This window comes from Labrus bergylta, chromosome 19 (genome assembly GCF_963930695.1).
Source record: "Labrus bergylta chromosome 19, fLabBer1.1, whole genome shotgun sequence".
Taxonomy (NCBI): Eukaryota; Metazoa; Chordata; class Actinopteri; order Labriformes; family Labridae; genus Labrus; species Labrus bergylta.
This window is the reverse complement of record NC_089213.1, coordinates 12,990,249-13,013,730: the sequence shown is the minus strand read 5'-3', so window position 1 is coordinate 13,013,730 and position 23,482 is coordinate 12,990,249. Positions and strand designations below refer to the sequence as shown.

Genomic DNA, 23,482 nt, shown 5'->3' with positions numbered 1-23,482 from the left:
AATACAGACCGATTCTGATTCTGATGTATGTCAGAGGTTTTTAAATCATTCTGTCTCCGTCACATCTTATTCAACTATAAACTATATAAAACTAAAGTTTCATGTTTGTATGTTCTGGTGACATAAAGAAAAACTCACACTGAACCCTTCACATCTTTTTTTATTCTATTGAGTTTGATCTGAACTTAAAATAGAAACATGTGAATTTACAATAAAATCAGTTCTGACATGTTTGTCAGGCTGATGCTAAGCTACCTGGCTGCTACACTATGCAGGCTGATGCTAAGCTACCTCCTACTCTATGTATGCTAAGCTACCTGCTACACTATGTAATTTATGTGAGAGCACAAGACTAAGGATGTTAAAACCTATGAACTTCCAAACTCATGTTTTTAACAATAAAACTTAGTTTAATAAGACAGGTGTGTTCACACTCCTGCACACCGACTACATTTCACTAAATCACGAGTTTAACTGCAAGTTTTCATTATCAAAACAATAAGTCCCCCAACACATGAATAAATATCAGGTACAAATTTAACTTTCAGTTCTGAAACACGATAGCACCACCTGGAGGTCTGGAAGTGTTTATTAGAAACAAAACAGTTCATTCATAAAAAGTATTACAAATAAAGCTCCACTGGATGCCATTTTCTACTTCTCTTTTCTTGATGTGAGAATGTTTCTGATTGGACGATGTTTGTTTGTCTTTTCTCTGAGTACGAGGATCACAGACAGCTGACTCAAGCCGCCATGTGTCACTTCATCAACACGTTCAGCTCAGGTCCTCTTCTGATTGGCCGATGATTTTACACCAGTCTGTCATTTAATGTACGAGGAGTCTCTGAGAGGGGTCAATAAATAAATAAACAAACAAATAAATAAATAAATAAATGTCCTTAGGTAGGCTGGTGATGTCATGATGACATCATGACATACAGGTGTTTTTGTGAAAGTCAGCAGCTGTCTGTCCATCACTTCCTGTCTCTGGTCCAAAGTCTGGTCCCGGTCTGTCAGCAGGATTTCCCACTCCTCTGCTACATGTCTGTTGTCATGGAGACCAGGTGGTTAGACCTGATTGGTGGTTGAGAATTGGTCACAGTTCGTCCTTTGACCCGCCATCCACCAGACTGTGGCTCATCTCACGCTTCAGAAATTTCAGGAAGTCTTTGAGCTCCCGAGCGCCCTAAAAGAAGCACAACAACGAGAAGCAAAGGGCTGAGGTCGGATTCAAACCCCTGCAATAAAGGACTACAGCCTCAGTACATGAGGCACACTACATAACCGCCAAGCCATCCGGCGCCGTCTAACTGTTATTTTAACGATCAACATTAAAAAGTCCGTACGATTTATAAAACGTCTTTTTTATCAGAAGGAAAAAAATTACTTTCAATGTATCTGTGCAATCTAACCGAAAAATGGTGGAAGAGCAATGTGCATGTGTGTGTGTGTGTGTGTGTGTGTGTGTGTGTGTGTGTGTGTGTGTGTGTGTGTGTGTGTGTGTGTGTGTGTAGGGAGGGTGATTTGAGTCAGCACATTCACGCTGGACATACGCTTGCATGTCTGATTGTCTGATTTCCACACTAAGTGGTACACGCAGCCTAACTAACAGATGGATGTACGTTGTTGTGATTGTTTTTCATTCACTCCAGGCGCTGTGACCTGCATCAACAGGATGTTTAGGTCAAAGTTCAGCAGGTCTGATAGTGTAGAGGTGTAATGCAGGGTAATAACTTGGGAGAGCGGGGTTCAGCCGGATCACACTTTCCTCAAGCTCTCACATTGATCGTCATGTTTGATACTCTCCATCGTGAATCTGAAGGACATTTCATAAGTGCTGAAACACTCCTAAGCCCTAACTCCTAACCCCTAATTCCTAACCCCTAACTCCTAACTGAAGGAGAAATAAATAAAGGAATTGATCAGCTCTGCTGAACTTTGACCTAAACATCCTGTTGATACAGATCACAGCGCCTGGAGTGAATGACAAATAAAATCTTACACACTAACTCCATGCGTTAGTGTGTGTGTGTGTGTGTGTGTGTGTGTGTGTGTGTATGTGTTACCTCATATCTGATTGGCTCGTCCTTTCTGCCCACAGGAGCAAAGTAAATGGTGGGAAATCTGCAGAGAGAACAAACAGAGCTGAGTCCATGTTCACACCTGATCCTGATCCTAAGTCTGAACCTCAGAGTCCTGAACCTTCTCACCCCTGGACGTCGTAGCCCGATGGAACATCGTTCTCCACTGCGTTCATCTTTGCAATGACCATTTTCTTATCAGAGAGCAGCTGAGAGAGAGAGAGAGAGGAGGGTCGTCATGATACCAGAATTTAAACTTTGAATGATTATTCTATAATAATATAAGACACCTGTCCTGACACCTGATTTCAGGTCATTTCTTGTTTTAGGTCAACAGAGAGACAAACTGTAGTGACGCGAGTGTTTAGTGTCATTGGAAAAGGTGTGCAGGAGTCTGTCTGCAGCCTGTGGTGGACTCCTTCCTCTCCTACACACCTGTCTGAGGAAACTGTTTTTATGAAGCTTCAGTTCTTTTGACTATCGATCATTAAACTGACTCATCACATCATTAAACTGACTCATCACATCATTTTTAAAAGTATCGACCATTGTGAAACTCTAAAGACAGAGAGAGAACGTCCCCTTTGAGAAGAAGTGAACAGACAAATACACTTTTAATGCATCCTCCTGATTGGTCCGTTTCAGCTAATAGTATCTCTTGTTTGGATCTTAGAGCTGCTGACACAACTCTGAGGCGGAAACAAGGGTACTCCCAAAGCATGCTGGGTAATCTGCAGTCAGCGTGTGTGTGTGTGTGTGTGTGTGTGTGTGTGTGTGTGTGTGTGTGTGTGTGTGTGTACCGTGTCAGCCAGCTCCTTGTAGACCAGCTCCAGTTTCTTACAGTGTGGACAGGAATTAGAGTAGAACTGTATCAGAACATCTTTATCTGGATCATTGACCACCTGATCAAACGACTCAGCGACCACAACCTGACCCATCACACACACACACACACACACACACACACACACACACACACACACACACACACACACACACACACACACACACACACACACACAAAAACAACAAAGAACAATAATCATGACCCAAGCAGCAAGCTGTGATGGTTTTCAGATTTGTCAGAATAAATATAAACAGAGACTTCACTCATGTTCAGAATCAGAATCAGAATCAGAAATAATTTCTTAAATTCGCTAATGACCCAGAGCAACATGTGCACAGAATAGTTAGTCCTGTACAGGTGTCAGTCCTGTATAGGAGATAGAATGGTTCAGGTCTATGCTCTCTTCTGATTGGCTAACAGGCCTGAAGTCTGCTGTTAGACTTCATATGACCTAAACCATGTGACCTACTGTCACAGGTTGTGACCCCAGCTCACCTTGACAGACGCAGAGTTTCTTTCAGGTACAGGTTCAGACTTCACGTAACGTTTGAGAAGACCTGAGAAGTAATCATCGAGAAACCTCTCCAACGACTGACCGTCCCTCCTGAAACACACACACGCACACACACACACACACACACACACACACACACACACACACACACACACACACACACACACACACACACACACACACACACACACACACACACACACACACACACACACACACACACACACACACACACACACACACACACACACACACACACACACACACACACACACACACACACACACGCAGAGAGAGCTAGCTGATATCAAGGTGTATTTTCTGAAGGCTGTGAGGTGAGACTGATGTGGGGACAAAAAAATCTCATGGTGTACTTCCTTGTTAGTCTGGTTTGGCATTATTTGATCTGACTAGTCTGATTTGGCCTGGGTCGGCCTGGTTAGCCTTATTTGGCCTGGTTAGCATTGTTTAGCCTGGGTTGGTCTAGTTATCCCTGTTTGGCATGGTAAGCCTTATTTGGTCTGGGTTGGCCTGCCTAGCCTTGTTTGGTCTGGGCAGGCCTGTTAGCCCTGTTTGGCCTGGGTCGGCCTGGGTACCTACGTGAACTCCTCTCTCATGGTGTACTTGTGGCCCAGTTTGGTCCGGATCGTGACGAACGGCAGCTCTCCTCCGTCTGACGTGCCGAGGCCAAAGTCCTCCTCCAACTCAGACAGGAAGTCCTTCTTATTGGCCACTGAGAATGTCAGGCCCCGCGCACTGTATTTAGATGTAACCTTCATCACCCTAATTTAGAGACAGAGGGGGCGGGGCTTAACAAACAATAGCAACAGGTTACATGTTAAAGTTTTATTAACCTGAACGAGCTTACCTGTAACCCAGTTCGCCTGTAAATTTTGTTTCCTTCCTGTCACCTGTACAGGACTGTCACCTGAATGTCACCTGTACAGGACTGTCACCTGTATGTCACCTGTACAGGACTGTCACCTGTATGTCACCTGTGCAGGACTGTCACCTGTATGTCACCTGTGCAGGACTGTCACCTGTATGTCACCTGTATGTCACCTGTATGTCACCTGTACAGGACTGTCACCTGTATGTCACCTGTATGTCACCTGTATGTCACCTGTATGTCACCTGTACAGGACTGTCACCTGTATGTCACCTGTGCAGGACTGTCATCTGTATGTCACCTGTATAGGACTGTCATCTGTATGTCAATGGTACAGGACTGTCACCTGTGCAGGACTGTCACCTGTATGTCACCTGTACAGGACTGTCACCTGTGCAGGACTGTCACCTGTATGTCACCTGTATAGGACTGTCATCTGTATGTCACCTGTACAGGACTGTCATCTGTATGTCACCTGTACAGGACTGTCACCTGTATGTCACCTGTACAGGACTGTCACCTGTATGTCACCTGTACAGGACTGTCACCTGTACAGGACTGTCATCTGTATGTCACCTGTACAAGACTGTCATCTGTATGTCACCTGTACAGGACTGTCATCTGTATGTCACCTGTACAGGACTGTCACCTGTATGTCACCTGTACAGGACTGTCACCTGTATGTCACCTGTACAGGACTGTCACCTGTATGTCACCTGTACAAGACTGTCATCTGTATGTCACCTGTACAGGACTGTCATCTGTATGTCACCTGTACAGGACTGTCACCTGTATGTCACCTGTACAGGACTGTCACCTGTATGTCACCTGTACAGGACTGTCACCTGTATGTCACCTGTACAAGACTGTCATCTGTATGTCACCTGTACAGGACTGTCACCTGTATGTCACCTGTACAAGACTGTCATCTGTATGTCACCTGTACAGGACTGTCACCTGTATGACCTGTATGTCACCTGTATGTCACCTGTATGTCACCTGCATGTCACCTGTATAGGACTGTCACCTGTATGTCACCTGCATGTCACCTGTATAGAACTGTCACCTGTTCCTCCAGTAGTTGGACCCTCGGCTGTTGTGATGGAAGTCGAGGTCGTAGTACGCTGTCAGCAGGTCTCGTACTCTCAGACGATCTCTGTTCTCCACAGTCATGTGAGGGCATAAACCATAGCTGCAGACAGACAGGTAGAGAGACAGACGGGTTGTTCCCCTGATAGCCACTAGGTGATGCTGTAGTCTGAGGTAAAGGGGGAAAGTTACACGTTATCTCTGATGAAGCGTCTGAGAGATCCGATGGTCAGATAATCTTTGAAGACGACAACACTGTCCTCAAATTTATTGGCCAGTCTGGGAGGTCTGAACAACAACACACACCTGTGACACAAACACACACACAGGTAGGGTTGTCACACTCCCAATTTTAAGCTTCATAAAAATTAAGGTCGACAAAGACAAAGAATCCGATCTTAAAGTAAACAAAGCAAATACATTTCATAAAAACAAAGTTACATCAGTAACTCACTCAGAGTTCACCCCGTATTTCTCCCCCAGCTTCAGCTCTACACTATGAGCAAATCTGAACTGGTCTCTCAGGAGACCTGCAGCTCGCACAAACTCTGACAGACGAGGGCTGTCTGCACCTGAAAACACACCTTACACACACACACACAAACACACACACACGTCAAATGGGGCATGGTATGTGTTTTCACATGTGAACAAAGTGTTAATTATGATAACATCAAACCAGGACCAGTCTGCTAACATCACAAACTGTAAGCTAATGTCACGTACTGTAGGCTAACGTCTCTACGGTAAGTTAGCATGTGACTGTGTGAGGTCATATGACTGTGGTACCGATGATGCTGGCGTCGTAGTGGTCCATGAATGTGTGCAGGTGTTCTTCAGTCTTCAGGAGAACTGAGTCTGGACCGGTCTGCTTCTTCATGTACTGATAGATCCCATCTACACGCAAGCACACACACACACACACACACACACACACACACACACACACACACACACACACACACAACACCATGTTCTATAAACAATAACAATAATATAAGTATTACAATATAATAATCTGGAACGTGACCGCTAACTGCTAAAGGCTACCTGCCTACCACTAACTCTGCTTCAGGTAGAGAACTGTGATTGGTTACAGCTTGCTTGTCTGTTTTACCTGCGGTGCGAGGACCGTCATAGGGGGCAGAGTCTTTTCCGTTCCTGAAGATCTTGAGAGTGGGATAGCCAGACACGCCGAAACGGGCACAGGTCTCTGAGTGAGCCGTACAGTCCACCTGACACAGGAAAGACAGGTGAGAGACAGACAGGTAAGTCATTATACCTAACTAATAAAAACACAATTACACTTAACAACAGTAGATTACAGGTGGGACAGGTGACACAGGTGAGAGACAGACAGGAAGTCATTCAAACTTTATTGATGGTGTCTGTTTGAAGAAATGACTCAAAGCTTCATCAGTGAGGTGAGACATCCACAGTTATCACAATTAAAAAATATGTAAGTTTGTCCAGAAAGATGTTTGTTACCTTTATGATACCAGGTGTTTTAAATCAATACACAAATATGTTGCCAGCGTTTTTACACGTAATCATTGGCAATGTTTTTGTGAAATTTAAACACATTTCTTTTGCTAATTAAAACCAACAAATTACCAATATTGAGTGTGACAAACAGGTATTATTGTTAGTTTTTTAATCATATGTGATGACAATATTACCTGAAACCATGACAACAGGTGATTTATCATCATAATCATAATCACAGATGTTTCTTATATTAATATTGATGATGATGATGGTACCTTAGCTAGCTGCACGGTGCCCTTCAGTCGAGTCGCTGCTCTGTCAAACTCTGGAGCCAACTTCTTACAGTGACCACACCTGGAGAGGTGAAGGACAGAAGGAGCAGTGGAAGGAGACAAGGGAGGGAGGAAGAAGTGTGGGGGGGGGGGGTCATATGAAAGATGGAGACGGGAGGATAAGGAAGGAGGTAAATATGTCAAAAAGAAGTGATGGCGAGAGAAAGGGGGGATGACAGGAAGAAAAATGATGGAGGGGGGAGGATAAAGAAAGAATGATTAGTTGATGTATCCGCCATCATCTCCATGTTCACATTAAACCTGTTTGTTCTAAACCAGCTATGCTAACGCTAGCGTCCCGGCTCCGTTACCATGGAGCATAGAATTTGATCAGCATAGTCTCGTGCTCCGTTGCCAGGTAGTCGAAGTCCGCGTCCCCGAGCTCCAGCACGTCCCTGCGCGAGGACTCCGCCGCGGGAAAACAGGACAACAGGACGAGCGTGACGGCGGGAATGAGGCGGACAGCGGCCTCCATGATGAAGAGAAACGGTGAATGATTTTTCGGTGGAAAATGAAGAGAAACAGCGGAGACAGCTACAGACCGAGGAGACCCTCCGCTCTGTGTCAAGCTCAACCGAGAGAAGGGACTCATCCAACAACTTCCGGTCACGGTTTTCCACGATAAAAGCCCTCATCGTGACAAAGCATAGCTCAACAATAAAAATATCAATTTTCAGGGTTTATTGTGGGCTGTTACGCCTTTATTTAGAAGAAGAACATTGAATACAGTTAGATACTGGGGAGAGAGAGAGAGACACAGAGAGACAGAGACAGAGAGAGAGAGAGAGACACAGAGAGAGAGAGACAGAGAGAGAGAGAGGGGGCGAGAGAGAGCGAGAGAGACACACACAGAGAGAGAGAGAGAGAGAAAGAGAGAGGGGGAGAGAGAGAGAGACAGAGAGAGAGAGAGAGGGGGAGAGACAGAGAGAGGGAGAGAGAGAGACAGAGAGAGAGAGGGGAGAAAGAAAGAGGGAGAGAGAGAGAGGGAGAGACAGCGAGAGAGAGAGAGAGACAGAGAGAGAGACAGATAGAGAGAGGGAGAGAGAGAGAGAGAGCGACAGAGAGAGAGGGGGAGAGAGACAGAGAGAGAGAGACAGATAGAGAGACAGAGAGAAAGAGGGAGAGGGAGAGAGAGGCAGAGAGAGAGGGAGAGGGAGTTGGCTGTAAATTGGGTGTGAGTATAGTACTGACCACTGCACTACTGGTGCAATAAAAAATATCTATAAGGGTGAATCCGCAGTGTTGTACTATCCACCTCTCCTCTACAGCCGACATACAGTATTTAATGATCCAATACGAATACCTGTGATACACTGGGCTTTTATTGTGAAAGGCAGATTACCGTCACCAGTACAAATGTTTCTAACTTGACCACCTCACCATCCCCCCCTCCCTCTCTTATTGGCATGAATGAAATACTTATAATATATACAAAGCATCATGTAATAATGAATATCATCAATAATCAGCTGACTCAAATGGAAGGCAGAGAAAATACCGGAAAACTGCTCCCTGATTGGTCACAGCATGAAGAGCTGACGTGCTGTAGCTTTGAGATTGGTTCGAAAACCTGACGTTTCTTTATTCAATGTTTTTACTTTGAAAAGCATTTTCTGAAAAAAAAAAAAAAAAGATTAAATATTTTCTATTACTTTATCTCTTAAGTCTTTATTTTTTGATGACATCACTTGGCATAAATATTTACCTAATAATTAATTTAAAAAAAGGATTAATAAGAAAACATCTGATTTCTCTAAATCCTTTTTTTCCATGACGAGCTGGAATCAAATGATATCATGAGAAACAGACGTTAGAGTATGTTTATCCTGACTGTAATTAAGACTTTAGACCTGATTAAAGGGGCTGTATGTAACTTTCAAAAATACTGCGTTTGTAGCGATACCGCATGGCCGTCAGGTGAACTGCACCAGTAACCTGATGCTCGCTCTCCTATGTGCACAAACGAACATCATCATCGGCCGCGAAACACTGGATATTTACCGGCATAATGTTTACAGAGGAGGTAAGTGGTCATACACATGTGAAAGTCTGTGAAGGAGTCTGTGTGTCTCCGGGAGAAGTGTGTGGAAGGCGGCCCCTGGCTGTGGAGGTGAAGACCGGGAGTGTGTGATGAGTTTGTCCGCCTTTGAGAGGTCTTATATAGAAGTGTGTGGAAGGCGGCCTCTGGCTGTAGCGGGAGTGTGTGATGAGTTTGTACTGTTGATCTCTGTAAGTGGAGCGGAGTGAGGAGGACGTTGAGAACGTGCATAAAATGTCACTTCCTGGAGCTTTGAGGAAAATATGACCCGGGGAAACTTTTTATACAGGCAACACAGATAGACAGTGAACATCTTTTTCATATCAGTTAACCATTTGCTTATTAATGGGCTTTGAAAAAGGATTTATACACGTAAAAAGTTACATATAGCCCCTTTAAAGGTTTGACTCAAACTGAACACTTCTAGTAGAAGAGAGAATTCCTCCCATGATTGCCCACCAGCCTCGACCTCATCTTTTGTTATCGTATTGATTGAGAGCCCCCTGGTGGCGGAATTTACATACTATGCCTTTTTATGTTGTCCTGATAGCAGAAATGTAAACTTCGATGTGGTTGCAGTAAAAATCAGATTGTATAAAAACATGTTTGTTACTATAGTAACAAAGATATAAGTCTTAAGACACCCAATATTCTGTAATTTATTGTTTTTTAATGATCAAAAACTGCCCACAAACACACTGCCCCTCACTCCTCCCCCTTTTCAAAACATTGCCGACGTATTTTTGTGAGCGCATTTGATTTCTTTCTAGGTCTGCATCATTTTAAAATGTGTGCTATCTAAAAGAACTGAAGGAGTAAAATGTTGACCACCTTTATTTTAATCTCTAAATGGGTCATCTATGTTACTTGTGGTCATTTTCTGTTTTGTTTTTTTATTGATGGACCACTGTCACCTTAATCTCTTTTGTGATTATTTTAGGTACTCTTACAAAAACAAATCATCCTTCCAGTTTTAGAAATATAATAAATGTTTTATTGAAGCACTTGACCTTTAGCCATCGTCGATATGAACAAACATTCTAAGAGACCTTCACAAAGCATCTGCATGTTCTTCACTATCACACAGTGTCGGCACGTTCTTCACTATCACACAGAGCGTCTGCACGTTCTTCACTATCACACAGAGCGTCTGCACGTTCTTCACTATCACACAGAGCGTCTGCACGTTCTTCACGATCACACAGAACGTCTGCATGTTCTTCACTATCACACAGTGTCGGCACGTTCTTCACTATCAAACAGAACATCTGCATGTTCTTCACAACTTTCACACCAACACACATAAGGCCACAGAGAACCACAGACTGATCAGCAGACTGGACCTTCACTGTCTGAGAGCTGCACAAAGAGTATCAAGTTAATGTTCCTCCTGGTTCTGTGATAGGATGGATAACTGGAATAGAAAGAAACATGAAAGAGAAAACCAAAGTACAGCTTCATTTGTTGCTTTTCTTCTGTCCTTCATGACATTATGGTGACCCCACCCCCCTGAGTCAGTGGGCGGAGTCTAACTGAGGCCAGAGGAGGTACAAATAAATAATAGATATAAATATAGAGGACTGAGGTGTGTTCCTGTCAGGATAACATGAGTTCTTCAGTCTTTAGAACAAACAGAATGAAGTTCAGTGGTTCAGCAGAACATCATTCATTCTTTACCAGTACTGTCCAGAACATCACCTCCCTCCTTTTTCAAAACGTTCCTTCACTACGACAGGAATAGAACATCAGCAGAACAAACATGAAGAACTCTGTATCATCCCAGGTGGAATGTTCTCGAGTCAACAAAGAACATCATCAGAATGTTTGAGAATCATTGAAACCTCAAAGAACCTCATGTCCACCTGAGAGCTCTAAGGAATGTTACAGAATATTCCCCCTGCTGGATGTCCTCTGACGTCCCCTGAGGGCCCCCTGCAGGACGTCCTCTGACGTCCCCCGAGGCCCCCCTGCAGGACGTCCTCTGAGGGCCCCCTGCAGGATGTCCTCTGAGGAAGTTGCAGGCTTGTCTGTGATTGGCCACACCTTCAGTCCAGGGCTCCCTCTTGTGTGCTGATTGGCTGGCCCTCTGAGGAACAGCAGGTGGATTTTTGGACATGAAAGAGATTCATCAGGTGTCTGAATCGCCCTGTCACCTTGAGGAAACAGATGAGTCATTTCTTTAATCTTTAATAAATCACCAAGAAAATAATGACTTAGGCTCCTCCCCCTCATACCTGCTGGGCGGTCTTGTTTCCCAGGTGGGCGGAGACCTGTCTGAACGTTTTCTGATTGGCTCCCTTCTGCTTACAAGCGGTCAGGATGGCTCGGTCCGCCTCCCTGAAACACACAGAGGTCAGAGGTCACAGTCTGTTAGCTGGTTCAAACAGAACTTTATTAATATCAACAGGATGAACAAATGAGTAGAAGTTTAGTGTTTTGGTTCTGACCGGGTCCAGACCACTTCTTTCTCTCCACTCGTCATGGAGAGGATTTTGTTGCAAACGGTTCCCTCTGACTCCTCCCCTTCCTCTTCGTCACTTCCTGTCTCGCTGTCATCCGGTGTTTCATCCTCGTCTTTTTTCCTGTTTATGTTCTGAGGATTGTGAGAAATGCAGTCAGTCACTGTGGTGTCAGAGCTGGTTGCTATGGGTGACGACTGAGTGCGAAGTTGCTGGAAAAACTCCCAGAATTCCTTGTGCAGGTTGGGGTGGCGTTTGAGGAAAGAGGAGATCTGAGAGAGGAAGTAGAGAACATTATTCTTCTGTGGTGTTTGATGATGTAGGCTGATGTTTATTTACGTTGATATGATATCACATTATCTCATTTGTCTGCTGAAGACTGAGAACTGAACAATCATCATGACTAATCAAAGGCTTACATAATCTACCTTGTCAACGTCCTCAGGCATGGGGGCGGGGCTGCCTTGCAGCACTGACACCACCTGCTGGTAGAGGGAGGAGTCTTCTCCCAGGCTCCGCCCAAGTCTCTGCAGAAACCAACGACTGCGTTCAAACAGCTTCAGCTCGGTTTGCTAACAGGAAACACCAGAAGAGAAGAAGAGTGAGGTCAGAGTGATGACATCATCATGTCAACATAATGTCATAATGTAAGAGTGATGAGTCGATGCAATGTCACACACCAGGTTACAGCAGTCGGCCTGTCCCTGGCTCAGGAAGGCAGCGAGCTCTTGGAGCAGCTGAGGCCAGGGCCGCAGCAGGCGGCTCAGAGAGTCAAACAGGAGTTCAGGAGCCCCAGAGGCCCCCAGGGGCCCCTCTGAAGAGAACTGATCCAACACCTGCAGCAGCTGTTCAGAGACACCTGGACACACCTGCACTGCGTCACACACCTGTGAGGCAGCAGGAAGTAAAGACAAACATCAAGAATGATCAGTACACGCATCATCAGATCTGAGAGAGAAAGCTTACCAGCTGCTCTGTCTCAACTTCTTCTGCTGCTCTGGACGGCGTTGATGTGACTTCCTGTTCATACTCTAAATCTGCCTCCACTGGGCCATCACGTACGTTGTCGGGGGTGACACTTCCTGCTGAGCTGGGTGATGATTCAGACAAAGCCAGGACGACCTCACTCTCCTCCTCCAATTCCTCCTCGTTTGTCCTGATGACATCATCACGTTCCCGTATCTCCTCCATGGAGGGGGCAGGGCATTCTGAAGAAGGCGGGATAACAGCATCTTTAGAGCTCCTCCCCCTTCTCCTCAGACTGGTTAGGGTCTGATTGTGGCAACTGATTCGCTCTCTGGTCGGCATTGAGACAGCTGTGGTGTTGATGATCTCAGCATGAGGGTCACAGTGAGACGGGAGGGGGCGCTGGAGGAGAGCTTTGGGAGGATTTAGGGGGAGTTGTGAGGAGTCAGAAGGAGGATGGGGGAGGGTCTGATTCACCTGCAGGAAGCCCACACGTCTGAAGTCCAGGTTTTTTGGGAGTCGGGTGGGATACTTGGTCCCGGGGGGGAAGTTATTAGAGTGAGAGGAGGAGCGAAGGAAGGTCAGGTGACTGTGACGGGCAGCAGTTGACCTGCAGGGGGGCGGGGCCTCAGGGGTGGAGCCGGTGGGGCTGTTATATATCTTGATGGTTGGGTAGATGACAGGAAGACTCCTCTGTGGAATAACATTAATGTTGTTATTATCATTATTAATGACTAAAGGAGTTATTATCATCAACACAATTTCGATTCCACTGTATGTCTGGCATATTTTGAAATTGAAAAATAAAGTTGACTTTGATCAGCACAGTGACAGTCTAAAGGGGGTTCGTCTCACCTGCAGCCACAAAGGCAGCACACTCTCCTCTCTCTCCACAGGGGGGCGCAGCTCTGTTCCAACTACACCCCGACATGCCACCAGCATGGGCCACACCACCCTCTGATACCTGAAGGCCTGAGACCCAGACAGACAGACAGCTCAGAGTGTGAAGGTGAGACAGACAGCTCAGAGTGTGGAGGTGAGACAGACAGTTTACAGGCATGAGGCCATCGTTACCTTGACGATGTTGTCAGGGTGACCAGGTCTGCAGCACTGCAGGATCCTTCGTCGGACCTGGACCAGACTCTTCCTCAGCAGGAACTGAGACACCAACTTGGTGGGATCACATGACCCCTCCATGTTCCTGAGACCCAGGACCAACAGGCTGAGAACACACACACACACATCAGTGTTTTGGGTGTACATGTAGGCATATGTGTGTATCTTCGTGTGTATATTTATTCGTGTGTGTTGTAAGTACCAGTCCTCGGCTGCAGTAAAGGCAGATGTCCTGCGGGGGCAGTAGAGAGCAGGGTCTAGGCTGGCACAGGGCAGCAGCTCAGGGTAGAGGAACACCGGGCGAGTAGCGAAAAGCCAGGCCAGCTCAGCCGGCATGACGGGGAAACTACGCACTGTACACACACACACACACAAACACACACACGCAATCTCTTAAATTCTCTTCTTCGTTTACTTGTTAACAATGGATGTGCACACAGCACCTTACACACCAAGGGTCTGTACTATGAAGCAGGATTTGGGGTTAGAGGTCACTTCAGGGTTAACTCTGGGTTTTCAGTTCTACGAAGGTGGTTCACTTGTTACCTGGGTATATCGCCATGGTAACCTCTGCTGCACACCTAACCTGCTCCAGGTTATTTGGAGATAAGAGATCAACCTGTGGAAGTCTCCGCCCACTGACCAAACAGATCTCTTGATGGTGGAGGGAGCTGATGGAGAGGGGGGAGGAGGGAGAGAGACCCTTCATGTGTCCCGTATAATAACATTATAGTCCGTAGTGAATGATTATTTTGAACTGATATCATCCTTCATCCTTCAACAGAGACTAAAAAAAGCGGAACCTTTGAGTTGTGTTTTTAAGATGTTAAAGGATGAATATCTTCTTATGTCTTTGAATTATATCTTCATATGAATGTTTAGTGTCCCCATGCTGCTCTGTTTGTTATCATCAGAGCTGAACTATAACTTCTCAAACTGTTATACTCTCCACATGAAAGAGTCAGAGACACACATCCAGTTCAGAGAAAAAACAGGAGTTATTATCTTCAGTTCTAAGGTGAACTAACGATGGGACAGAAATATAATAATCTGTAGTTTGGACATTAATACTCTCTGATGTTTCTTTTTTCTGCCAGTTGTCCTTCCTGCATTTGTTCCTGCAGCTGTGTAACTTTAGTCTCTGGGTTTGTTTTAAACCTCTTTATATTATTAATATAGTTTGTTCAGAGTTTGTTAGATATGACGATCTGCTGACGGGAGACGCACTTATGATAGTGTTAGGTTATATGAAGCTAGCTCCGCCCCTTTTCTGTGAACGCGCTCTCTGAAACTCGAGGGTAACTTATGTTGATAAGCGGTTTCATGTGACTGTTAATCACGGTCTCTGATGTTAGGGTTAGTGAAGCCAGATCACCCAAAGATACCCTGGGTTGGAATCTCTTCATAGTCCAGACCCCTGGTCCATGTGCGGCACACGTGCCTTCAGTGTTGTTTGTCTCATGTTTGTTGTTTTGTACTCACTGTATCCGCGGGCGTCAGGTGGGCGGGGCTGCAGCTGGTAGCTGATGGGCATCTGTTTCAGCTCCTCCAGAAGCTGCAGCGCCCCCTGTAGGTTGGAGGCTCTGAAGGCGCTGCAGAAACCAGGACGAGAGGAAGACGCGAGAAGCTCCGCCCTCTGAGCGAGCAAGTTCAACTCAAACTGACAGAGAGAAGGGAGTGACACGCTGTCAGCCATCTTTGTTTGCGCCATCAACAACATGAACATAAAGGTGTTTAAACTGACATAAAACATGTTTGAACGGATAACTTTAAATAAAGTGTTTTAATGTATTCAGTGTGTGTGTGTGTGTGTGTCTGTGTCTGTGCATGCGTGCGTGCGTCTGTGTGTGTGCATGCGTGCGTGTGTGTGTGTATGAGTTACCAGGAACTGTCTGGTGGTCTCAGCCTCGCTGTGCAGTTCAGCCACAGGTGAGCTCAGCAGGTGTATCTGAGTGAGCAGCTGGACATGCTAACAGACAAAATGAATTATTATATTACATCCACAATCCAAGTGTTCACACCAAAACAGACATGTTTTTTTTTCATAAGTTATCAATCCTGCAGGGAACTTCTGGTTGACACTTCTGGTGTGTGACTTTCTCACACACACTGAAATACACACATGCACAAACTGGATCTGTGGACATGAATTAGAGGAGCCATGTCAGAGTTGGGGGAATACTCAGGGGGCACGGCAGAGCTATTGAGGGTTCAGTGCCTTAGGGCCCCCCGCTGTGCCATTCCCACGCTGGCCGGCACGGCCCGCGGTCACACTGCACAGGAGGACTAACCATGCCTAAGCAGTGCACGATTGCCTTTTGTACATAATGCCTTAATACAGGACATGCATGCTTTATGTTATTATGAAGCGTGCTCAGTTTACAAACTCAGGCGGACTCCAGAAAAAAAAAAAAGGGACACGCAGTCGAGTCCGCGTCTGCACATCGAACAACACAGAGAGCATGACAGCTACTTTACGGCTTATTTTAAGTCATTTTAATCAGACACAGCCATAAATAAATTAAAAAATAAAAGAGACCAACAACACAACACAGAGAACATGACAGCTACTTTGTGGCTTATATTGAGTCATTTTAGTCAGATACAGCCATGAAACTCTGGATTTCTCCATAATGAAGGCTGTCAGTGTTGTGTACCCACGTGCTTGGCTTGTGCATGAAGTTTACCGTGCCGAAGCACACTGCACGGAGCGCTCACACTGGCCAAACTAACTGGACTTCAGGGTTGAAGCATGCTTGGGCACGGTACGGATTGCCAGTGTGACCGTGCCCTTACTCAAGGGCACCTCTGGAGTACTCAGGAAATGACCTGGCACCTCTCCGGCTAAGAAATGTTTATTGTCATTGTACAAGTACAACAAAATATTGTTGGAGACCAGATCAACTGCTATGTTTTAGCCCACACAGGGACTTGAACCGATGAACGTCCAGTTCCCAGCCCAAGTCCCTACAGACTGAGCTACTGCACATAAAATAGCCCTCATCAGATATCATCAAAGCAGCTGCTACAGGCACACTGACTGTACATTAATGTGTAGTCATATCTGTAGAAGAGTTACCTGCTGGAGCTGCTGCTGCAGTCTGCTCCTTTGACGAGTGTCCAGCTTCAGTGTGTACGGCTCTGCACAGGGCGTGTGTGTGTTACAGGGTGTGTGTGCGTTACAGGGTGTGTGTGCGTCACAGGGTGTGTGTGTGTCACAGGGTGTGTGTGTGGGAAGAGCGAGCTGACGTCTCTTCCTGATCTGCTCCAGCTGCTGCTTCACTGTACGTGGCTTTGTTATTAGGCTGTCCTCGTGGTCGTCGCCGCCCCCTCTGCTAAAAGGAAATAGAGTAAGAGAACACACAAAGTGTGTGTGTGTGTGTGTGTGTGTGTGTGCATGAGTGAGTGTGTGTGATACACACGTGTTATGCTGATCCTCATTTGCATGTGTCTGAACAGTGTGTGTATCATCCAGTGGCTCCTCCTCTTCCTCGTCAACTTCCTGTCCTGTGAGGTCTTCTTTAAGCTGGACAGTACACACACACAGTCAGTTTTCCTTTGATCCCAGCCTTTATGCTAAGTTAAGTTTACCTGTGTGTGTGTGTGTGTGTGTGTGTGTGTGTGTGTGTGTGTGTGTGTGTGTGTGTGTGTGTGTGTGTGTGTGTGTGTATATGTGTGCAGACTGAACACTCACAGTTTCGAACAACTCCTCCATCAGCTCGTTCACCTCCTTCTCTGAAACAAACACAAACAGTGAGGATTAAAACGTGTTTGTTGTTTTTGAAAGTGGTCAAACAAAACCCAGAAACTCAAACGAGTCATCTCGCCTGGATGAGGGAAACCGGGGCACCCCCCTGGAGCCAGTCCTGACCAGGGTGTTACTGTTACTGTCCCTTTAAAAAGGAGGCCCTGTGACTGTGAGTGTGTGTGTGTGTGTGTGTGTGTGTGTGTGTGTGTGTGTGTGTGTGTACTCACTGGTGATGCGGACAGCCTTATCGTCACGGTAATCCTCCTGGTCAGGTTCATCGATGTCAGCCAGGAAGTTATACTCAGGATCATCTTCATCATCACACTCGTCTTAGAAAAAGAGAGAGAGAGAGAGAATTATAACATGTGACCCACGCACGCACGCACACACACACACGCAGCACACACACACAAACCTTCATTGTCTATGTCTGAGATCATCAGTCCTCTCAGCCAATCGGTCCACTCCCTATCCTCATGGGTGGAGCTTGAGTCATACATGTCAGGTGTTATGTCAGGAGCTCGTAGCTCCGCCTCCAGCTGACCCAGTGGGATGTCCCGTAGAGGACGTTTAGAGCGAGTCCTGTACGCCATCAGCCCCACCTCCTCCTCGGACTCAGACAAAGGCTGACCAATCAAAACAAAGATCAAGAATCAATCTCCCTGATCACCTGTCTGTGGTTACCAATAGATCCCTCAGACCCTGACTGTGAGTCACCCAGGTGACAGTTACCTGGTAGGGCTCCATGCACACAGCCAGCTCCTCTTCCACTGCATGGAGCTTCTCCAGGAAGCTGCTGTCAGTCGCTGCTTTAGGGGGTGGGGCTTTAGGTGGAGGTGGCGGCCCCATAGAGACAGACACCGCCCTCAGACGCCTTGAGCGGCTACGAAAGGTCTGAGGAGAGACAAACGAGATTAAAAAAAGAAGTTGAACACACAGACGCCCAGGAGGCGGGGCTTAAAGTCAATAACATCTGGGTCAGTGCATCATCAGGTGTGTGTCACATGACATCATCCACCTCTGCTATACTGTTGCCATGCAGATAGATATACCTGCCAGGGGCTGCAGCTGTCCTCCTCCCCCCTACTCAGACGACTCCCTCTGGGGGAGGACGCCGTGCTCTCCATGTCGCTCTCCTGGAACGTCTACATACACACACACACACAAGTCAGTGATGAGTCATCAGTATGAAAGAGTGCTGTAGCCAATCAGAGGTCAGCCTCACGTCTTCGGTGGTATCGTCCTCTTCGTCCTCATCAGGTCGGTACTCTTCATCAGAGGAGTCCTCGTCAGCCAGAGGGATGTCCACGAACTGAGGAGCCTGAAAACAACACGAGGCATTCAGTGCCTTTCACTGGGAGCAGACAACCTCAGACAGGGGATGACATCATCATAACAAACAAATGACATCATCAAGAGAAATCAGTGATCTACATTTAATTCATGAAGAGGTCTGTTTCCAGTCTCCATGCTGGAAATACTGTCTCAGCCTAACTTTCAGTCAACCTAACGACAGGCTGAGAGCTGGAGCTGAGGCGGGTTTTAAGCCTCTTGACAAACCGTTACACCGCGCCCGCCTGTCAATCAGGTCAGCTACACGCCTTATTGTGAATAACTCTTATCCTTCATCAAATCAAAACTGATGAGTCATCAAAACATTCACCCCCCGTACAGTGTGTGCCAATCGAGACATGAGCTAATCAAACCTATTTGGTTTTTTTTAACCAGGCTGTAAACATGTTAATCTCTGCTGTAAAAACAAGCTTTTTAGAATGTGTGTGTATGTGACTTCCTGTGCTTCTGAAGCCAGCCTCTAGTGGACACTCGAGGTACAGCAGGATTTTACACTTCAGCATCGGCATCATGTTTCAACACCGGAGGTTGCTGCTTGGTACAAAGTGAATTCAGTATTGTTTTAAATAACTGTGACCTTTGACCTTTACCTTCTTGACATCACTGCTCTTCTTGATTGGTGAAATGTTCCAGGCTGGAATCACCTGACAGAGAGAGAGACAGGTGAGACAGGTGAGACAGGTGAGACAGACAGACAGACAGACAGACAGACAGACAGACAGACAGACAGACAAGGTGTCTCACCACTCCTCTCTCCACCACTTCTTTAAACTTGGATCGGGTCATTTTTGGCTCCTGAATAAGAAAACCAATCAAATAAAGATCAGCAGCTTGATAAACATTAACATGTAGTTAAACTCTTCTGAATGGACGACACTCACAAACGGAGGGATGGATTCAGTCTCGTTGATGGCAGCTTTCATCATGGCCACTACGTGTTCGTTAGTTATCACTTCCTGCAGGCAAAAGTCAAATATCAGGCACATGAGCAGGACAATAAACACACAGAGCCAAAATGGCTGCCTGATGTACTCCAAACACAGAGGCCCTTACGAACAGCCACAGTTCAGTATGCAGTGCGTACTTTTCAGTAGACTCAACCCTTGTGGTCATTCAGGAGGCTTTTTTTGGGTCTGCCTCAGTAGACTGAACATTTCAACATGGATACTAACTTCACGTGTAAAAGAGCATGGATTCATTGGATCAATTTTGAATCTAGAGTTAAAGTCCCGACTGACATCACTACTTTAATTAACAACAGAAAATGCAACAAATGTCTGAATTATTATAAAACCTTTCCCCCTCTATTTAAATAATGATTATTTATGTCTGTGTCTTTATTGGTTAATTTTACTTAACTGTATATTACTGTCTTTCATTTGTACTTTCCTTTATGTTATAACTGTATGTTATTTAATATTTTACTTGATTTACATTGTGATATTGTTTTTTGTTTACATGACTGTATATATTACTCTTCTTGAATAAAGTTAAACAAAAAAAAAACAGGTGGATGCGGCTGGTTCGGGTAACGCAAATGACGCCACTTCCTCACTGAATGAATCAGACGAAGTAGAAACAAATAGCAGAATAGTAGATACTAAGAGTATACAGCACAGATAGTGTTGTACAGGATACTGCCCACCTGTCAGGGAGCAGCAGGTGTGTACTCACGTGGATTATGTTTCTGACGTTCACCGTGGTCAGGTTGTGCTGTTTGGATTTAGTCTCCAGTGATTGGTCCAGCTGTCTGCCAATCTCAAGATCAACACTTGACTCCGCCTCCTCCTCACTCTCTGAAGCCCCGCCCACTTCGGGATCTTCATCCTCTATCAGTTTCCTCTTCCTCCTCCTTCCTGACCTCCTCCTGCCCGACCTAACCTCTACCTGACTGTCCTCTGAGATACAGGTGGAGACGGACAGGTGGAGAGAGACAGACAGGTGGAGGGAGACAGGTGGAGAGAGACAGACAGGTGGAGAGACAGGTGGATAAAGACAGACAGATTGAGAGAACGACAGACAGGTGGAGAGAGACAGACAGGCGGAGAGAGACAGACAGGTGGAGACAGATATGTGGAGAGAAGGAGACAGGCGGAGAGAGACAGACAGACGGAGAGAGACAGACAGATAGGTGGAGAAAGACAGACAGGTGGAGAGAGAGAGATAGATTGAGAGACAGGTTATTTGTTTTGTTTTGCTCAGTAGTCTGTAAGAGTGTGTGTGTGTGTGTGTGTGTGTGTGTGTGTGTGTGTGTGTGTGTGTGTGTGTGTGTGTGTGTGTGTGTGTGTGTGTGTGTGTGTGTGTGTGTGTGTGTGTGTGTTACCCATGGTGATGATGAGGCTAGAGTCTGTGGTGTCTTCCTCCACCAGCAGGTACTCCTCCCCCTCGTCCTCATTCCTGGCTCCGTCCCCTGTAGGAGCTGGAGAAGGTTGTAACATAGCATCATGGGCGAAGGCGTGGGGACTGGAGTGCTGCGGCCCGGCTGCAGGGCAGGGTTTAGTTGGGCTGAATTTGAGGCGTTTGTGGAACGGGTTCATTATGTGGGAACATGACCTCTGAAACAGTGACATCATCAGTCAGTTTGTTAATTAATTTAAAAATAAATGTTTGAACACAGAGAGCAAAATCAATAAACCCAGGGGTGTAGTGCAGGGTAAACGCAGGTAAACTCAGGTATACAGGTATACACAGGTATACACAAGTATACACAAGTATACACAGGTAAACTCAGGTAAATGCAGCAGGTAAGCTCAGGTATACAAGTATACACAGGTAAACACAGGTATACACAGCAGGTAAACTCAGGTATACAGGTAAACACAGGTAAACACAGGTATACACAAGTATACACAAGTATACACAAGTATACACAGGTAAACTCAGGTAAATGCAGCAGGTAAACTCAGGTATACAGGTATACACAGGTAAACACAAGTATACACAGGTATACACAGCAGGTAAACTCAGGTATACACAGCAGGTAAACTCAGGTATACACAGGTATACACAGCAGGTAAACTCAGGTATACACAGGTATACACAGCAGGTAAACTCAGGTATACACAGCAGGTAAACTCAGGTATACACAGCAGGTAAACGCAGGTAAATGGAGTATACCCACTTCCAATCCCCCTCTGATTAACAATAGTATTAAGTATGCAGCAATTTTTTTTCTAGGATGGTGAAGGGATGACCCGCCCAACTCTGTCTCTAATTGGCTCGACACAATAAGGGAACTTTTTCATCGTCCTAGGAACTGTTAAGAGGCTCACCTTTTTATTGATTCTGAACTACTTTAGTTCCCAGGAGTCTAAAGGAACTCTTTTAGCTCTTGCTTCAGAATAGGTAGCATGGCGATATGAATACATGGGGAGGAGTTCTCAGGGAACTGCTCGGTCCTCTACTGGTGCCTGTGTGCTTGGTGGTATAAATGGACCTGAGCTTGTATATTTCTCACACAACACACTGACGATGAGGACTAGTTCACTCAGAAAGCATCAGTGTGTGTCTCAGTAGTTCAAATACTCAAATCTGCCCCATGTGGATTATTTCATAACGATCCTTTACTGAAGTCCAGCAGCGTGTAAATACTAAAGGCACATTTATAAGGTTATTCAGTTCATGTCACTGCTGATGAGAGAGGCTTTTTATCCTCTGTTAGAACTTAAAGACACATTTAGAGTAAAGCTACTTCTTCAGGCACACCTGGACAAACCTGGTCAATAAAACGGATTCTGATCGACGAAGGGATACATATAAATATTAATGACTGAAGTCTACACAACATCTGTCTGTTTACCTGCACCAGCTAACAGTTAGCCTCGTTAGCTTTGTCTCTTTGGTCCTGCTGGTTAGTAAGCTAGCATGCTAACACTGAGCCGGCTTCAGTTAGCGTTAGCATCATAACAGAGCCGGTGTCTCCCGGTGTCTCCCGGTTACCCAGGGCCCAGTTCTGACTCTCCGAACAAACACAGAACCGGCCCGTTAACGTGTCTTTAACGCGGTGAACACAGCAGAGCTCAACTTACCCGCCACAACGACGAAACGCTACTGAACAACAACAAAAAAAACTACACTTCCGGCTTTGCGTCACGACCGTACTGTGACGTCAGAATAGCTTTGGAAGTAAAGTTTTTAAAAAAATGTAAAGATAAATTATATGTTTATTTGTATTTTCATAATAGAAATAAAAACAGCGGCAATTGTGTAGCACTTTATTTTAATATGGATCACATTATCGGTTAAGATCGGGGAATCGAATCCAAACCTGGTCCCTAATCGAATCAAACTTCTGGATTGTGTTGTTCAAAACTTCTGAGTATCAGGATTACCCTGATGCAACAGAGGGCCGGTGGACTACAAACAAATTTAACAAACTGACCTAGTGGTCAATCAAGAGAACTACAGCTGATCAACAGAGTTAATTATGAACTGCATTTTGACCACCAGGTATTTTTATGTAATTCGATTTTATAAATGCATAAGGTAAATTCTGGACTGGGTTTTTAGTATTTATTAAAATCATAAAGAAATAGAATACATTTTGTCAATTAAAATAACAT

General features: G+C 45.5%; 2 protein-coding genes across 6 annotated transcripts; both read right to left on the bottom strand.

The window, feature by feature from the left end:
- Positions 1-571: 571 nt before the first annotated feature.
- Positions 572-7,829, bottom strand: pdia8 (protein disulfide isomerase family A, member 8). The gene is made up of 13 exons (XM_020651697.2): positions 7,552-7,829; positions 7,184-7,262; positions 6,538-6,655; positions 6,210-6,317; positions 5,875-6,004; positions 5,613-5,726; positions 5,398-5,523; positions 4,043-4,225; positions 3,424-3,532; positions 2,882-3,010; positions 2,211-2,290; positions 2,067-2,124; positions 572-1,186 (listed from the first exon to the last, which is right to left on the bottom strand). The coding sequence occupies exons 1-13, from the start codon at positions 7,713-7,715 to the stop codon at positions 1,097-1,099; spliced, it is 1,488 nt and encodes a 495-aa protein (XP_020507353.1). The 5' UTR covers positions 7,716-7,829; the 3' UTR covers positions 572-1,096.
- Positions 7,830-10,249: 2,420 nt separating this feature from the next.
- Positions 10,250-23,010, bottom strand: gon4la (gon-4 like a). 5 transcript variants are annotated; one of them, XM_020651675.3, is made up of 25 exons: positions 22,949-23,010; positions 21,244-21,475; positions 20,595-20,818; positions 19,802-19,876; positions 19,665-19,715; positions 19,511-19,564; positions 18,793-18,888; positions 18,620-18,712; positions 18,300-18,461; positions 17,983-18,193; positions 17,795-17,896; positions 17,514-17,554; positions 17,242-17,345; positions 16,899-17,154; positions 15,702-15,788; positions 15,302-15,479; positions 14,022-14,172; positions 13,778-13,925; positions 13,559-13,675; positions 12,704-13,396; positions 12,418-12,624; positions 12,157-12,309; positions 11,726-12,009; positions 11,513-11,615; positions 10,250-11,431 (listed from the first exon to the last, which is right to left on the bottom strand). In XM_020651675.3, exons 2-25 carry the CDS (start codon positions 21,455-21,457, stop codon positions 11,324-11,326), a joined length of 3,912 nt encoding a protein of 1,303 aa, XP_020507331.2. In that variant the 5' UTR covers positions 21,458-21,475; positions 22,949-23,010; the 3' UTR covers positions 10,250-11,323. The 5 variants fall into 5 exon arrangements, with proteins under 5 accessions (XP_020507331.2, XP_020507332.2, XP_065804559.1 ...); XM_020651676.3 differs by lacking the exon at positions 22,949-23,010 and adding an exon at positions 22,720-22,942; XM_065948487.1 differs by lacking the exon at positions 22,949-23,010 and adding an exon at positions 22,720-22,942 and having other exon boundaries at positions 12,166-12,309.
- Between the last annotated feature and the right edge of the window lie 472 nt (positions 23,011-23,482).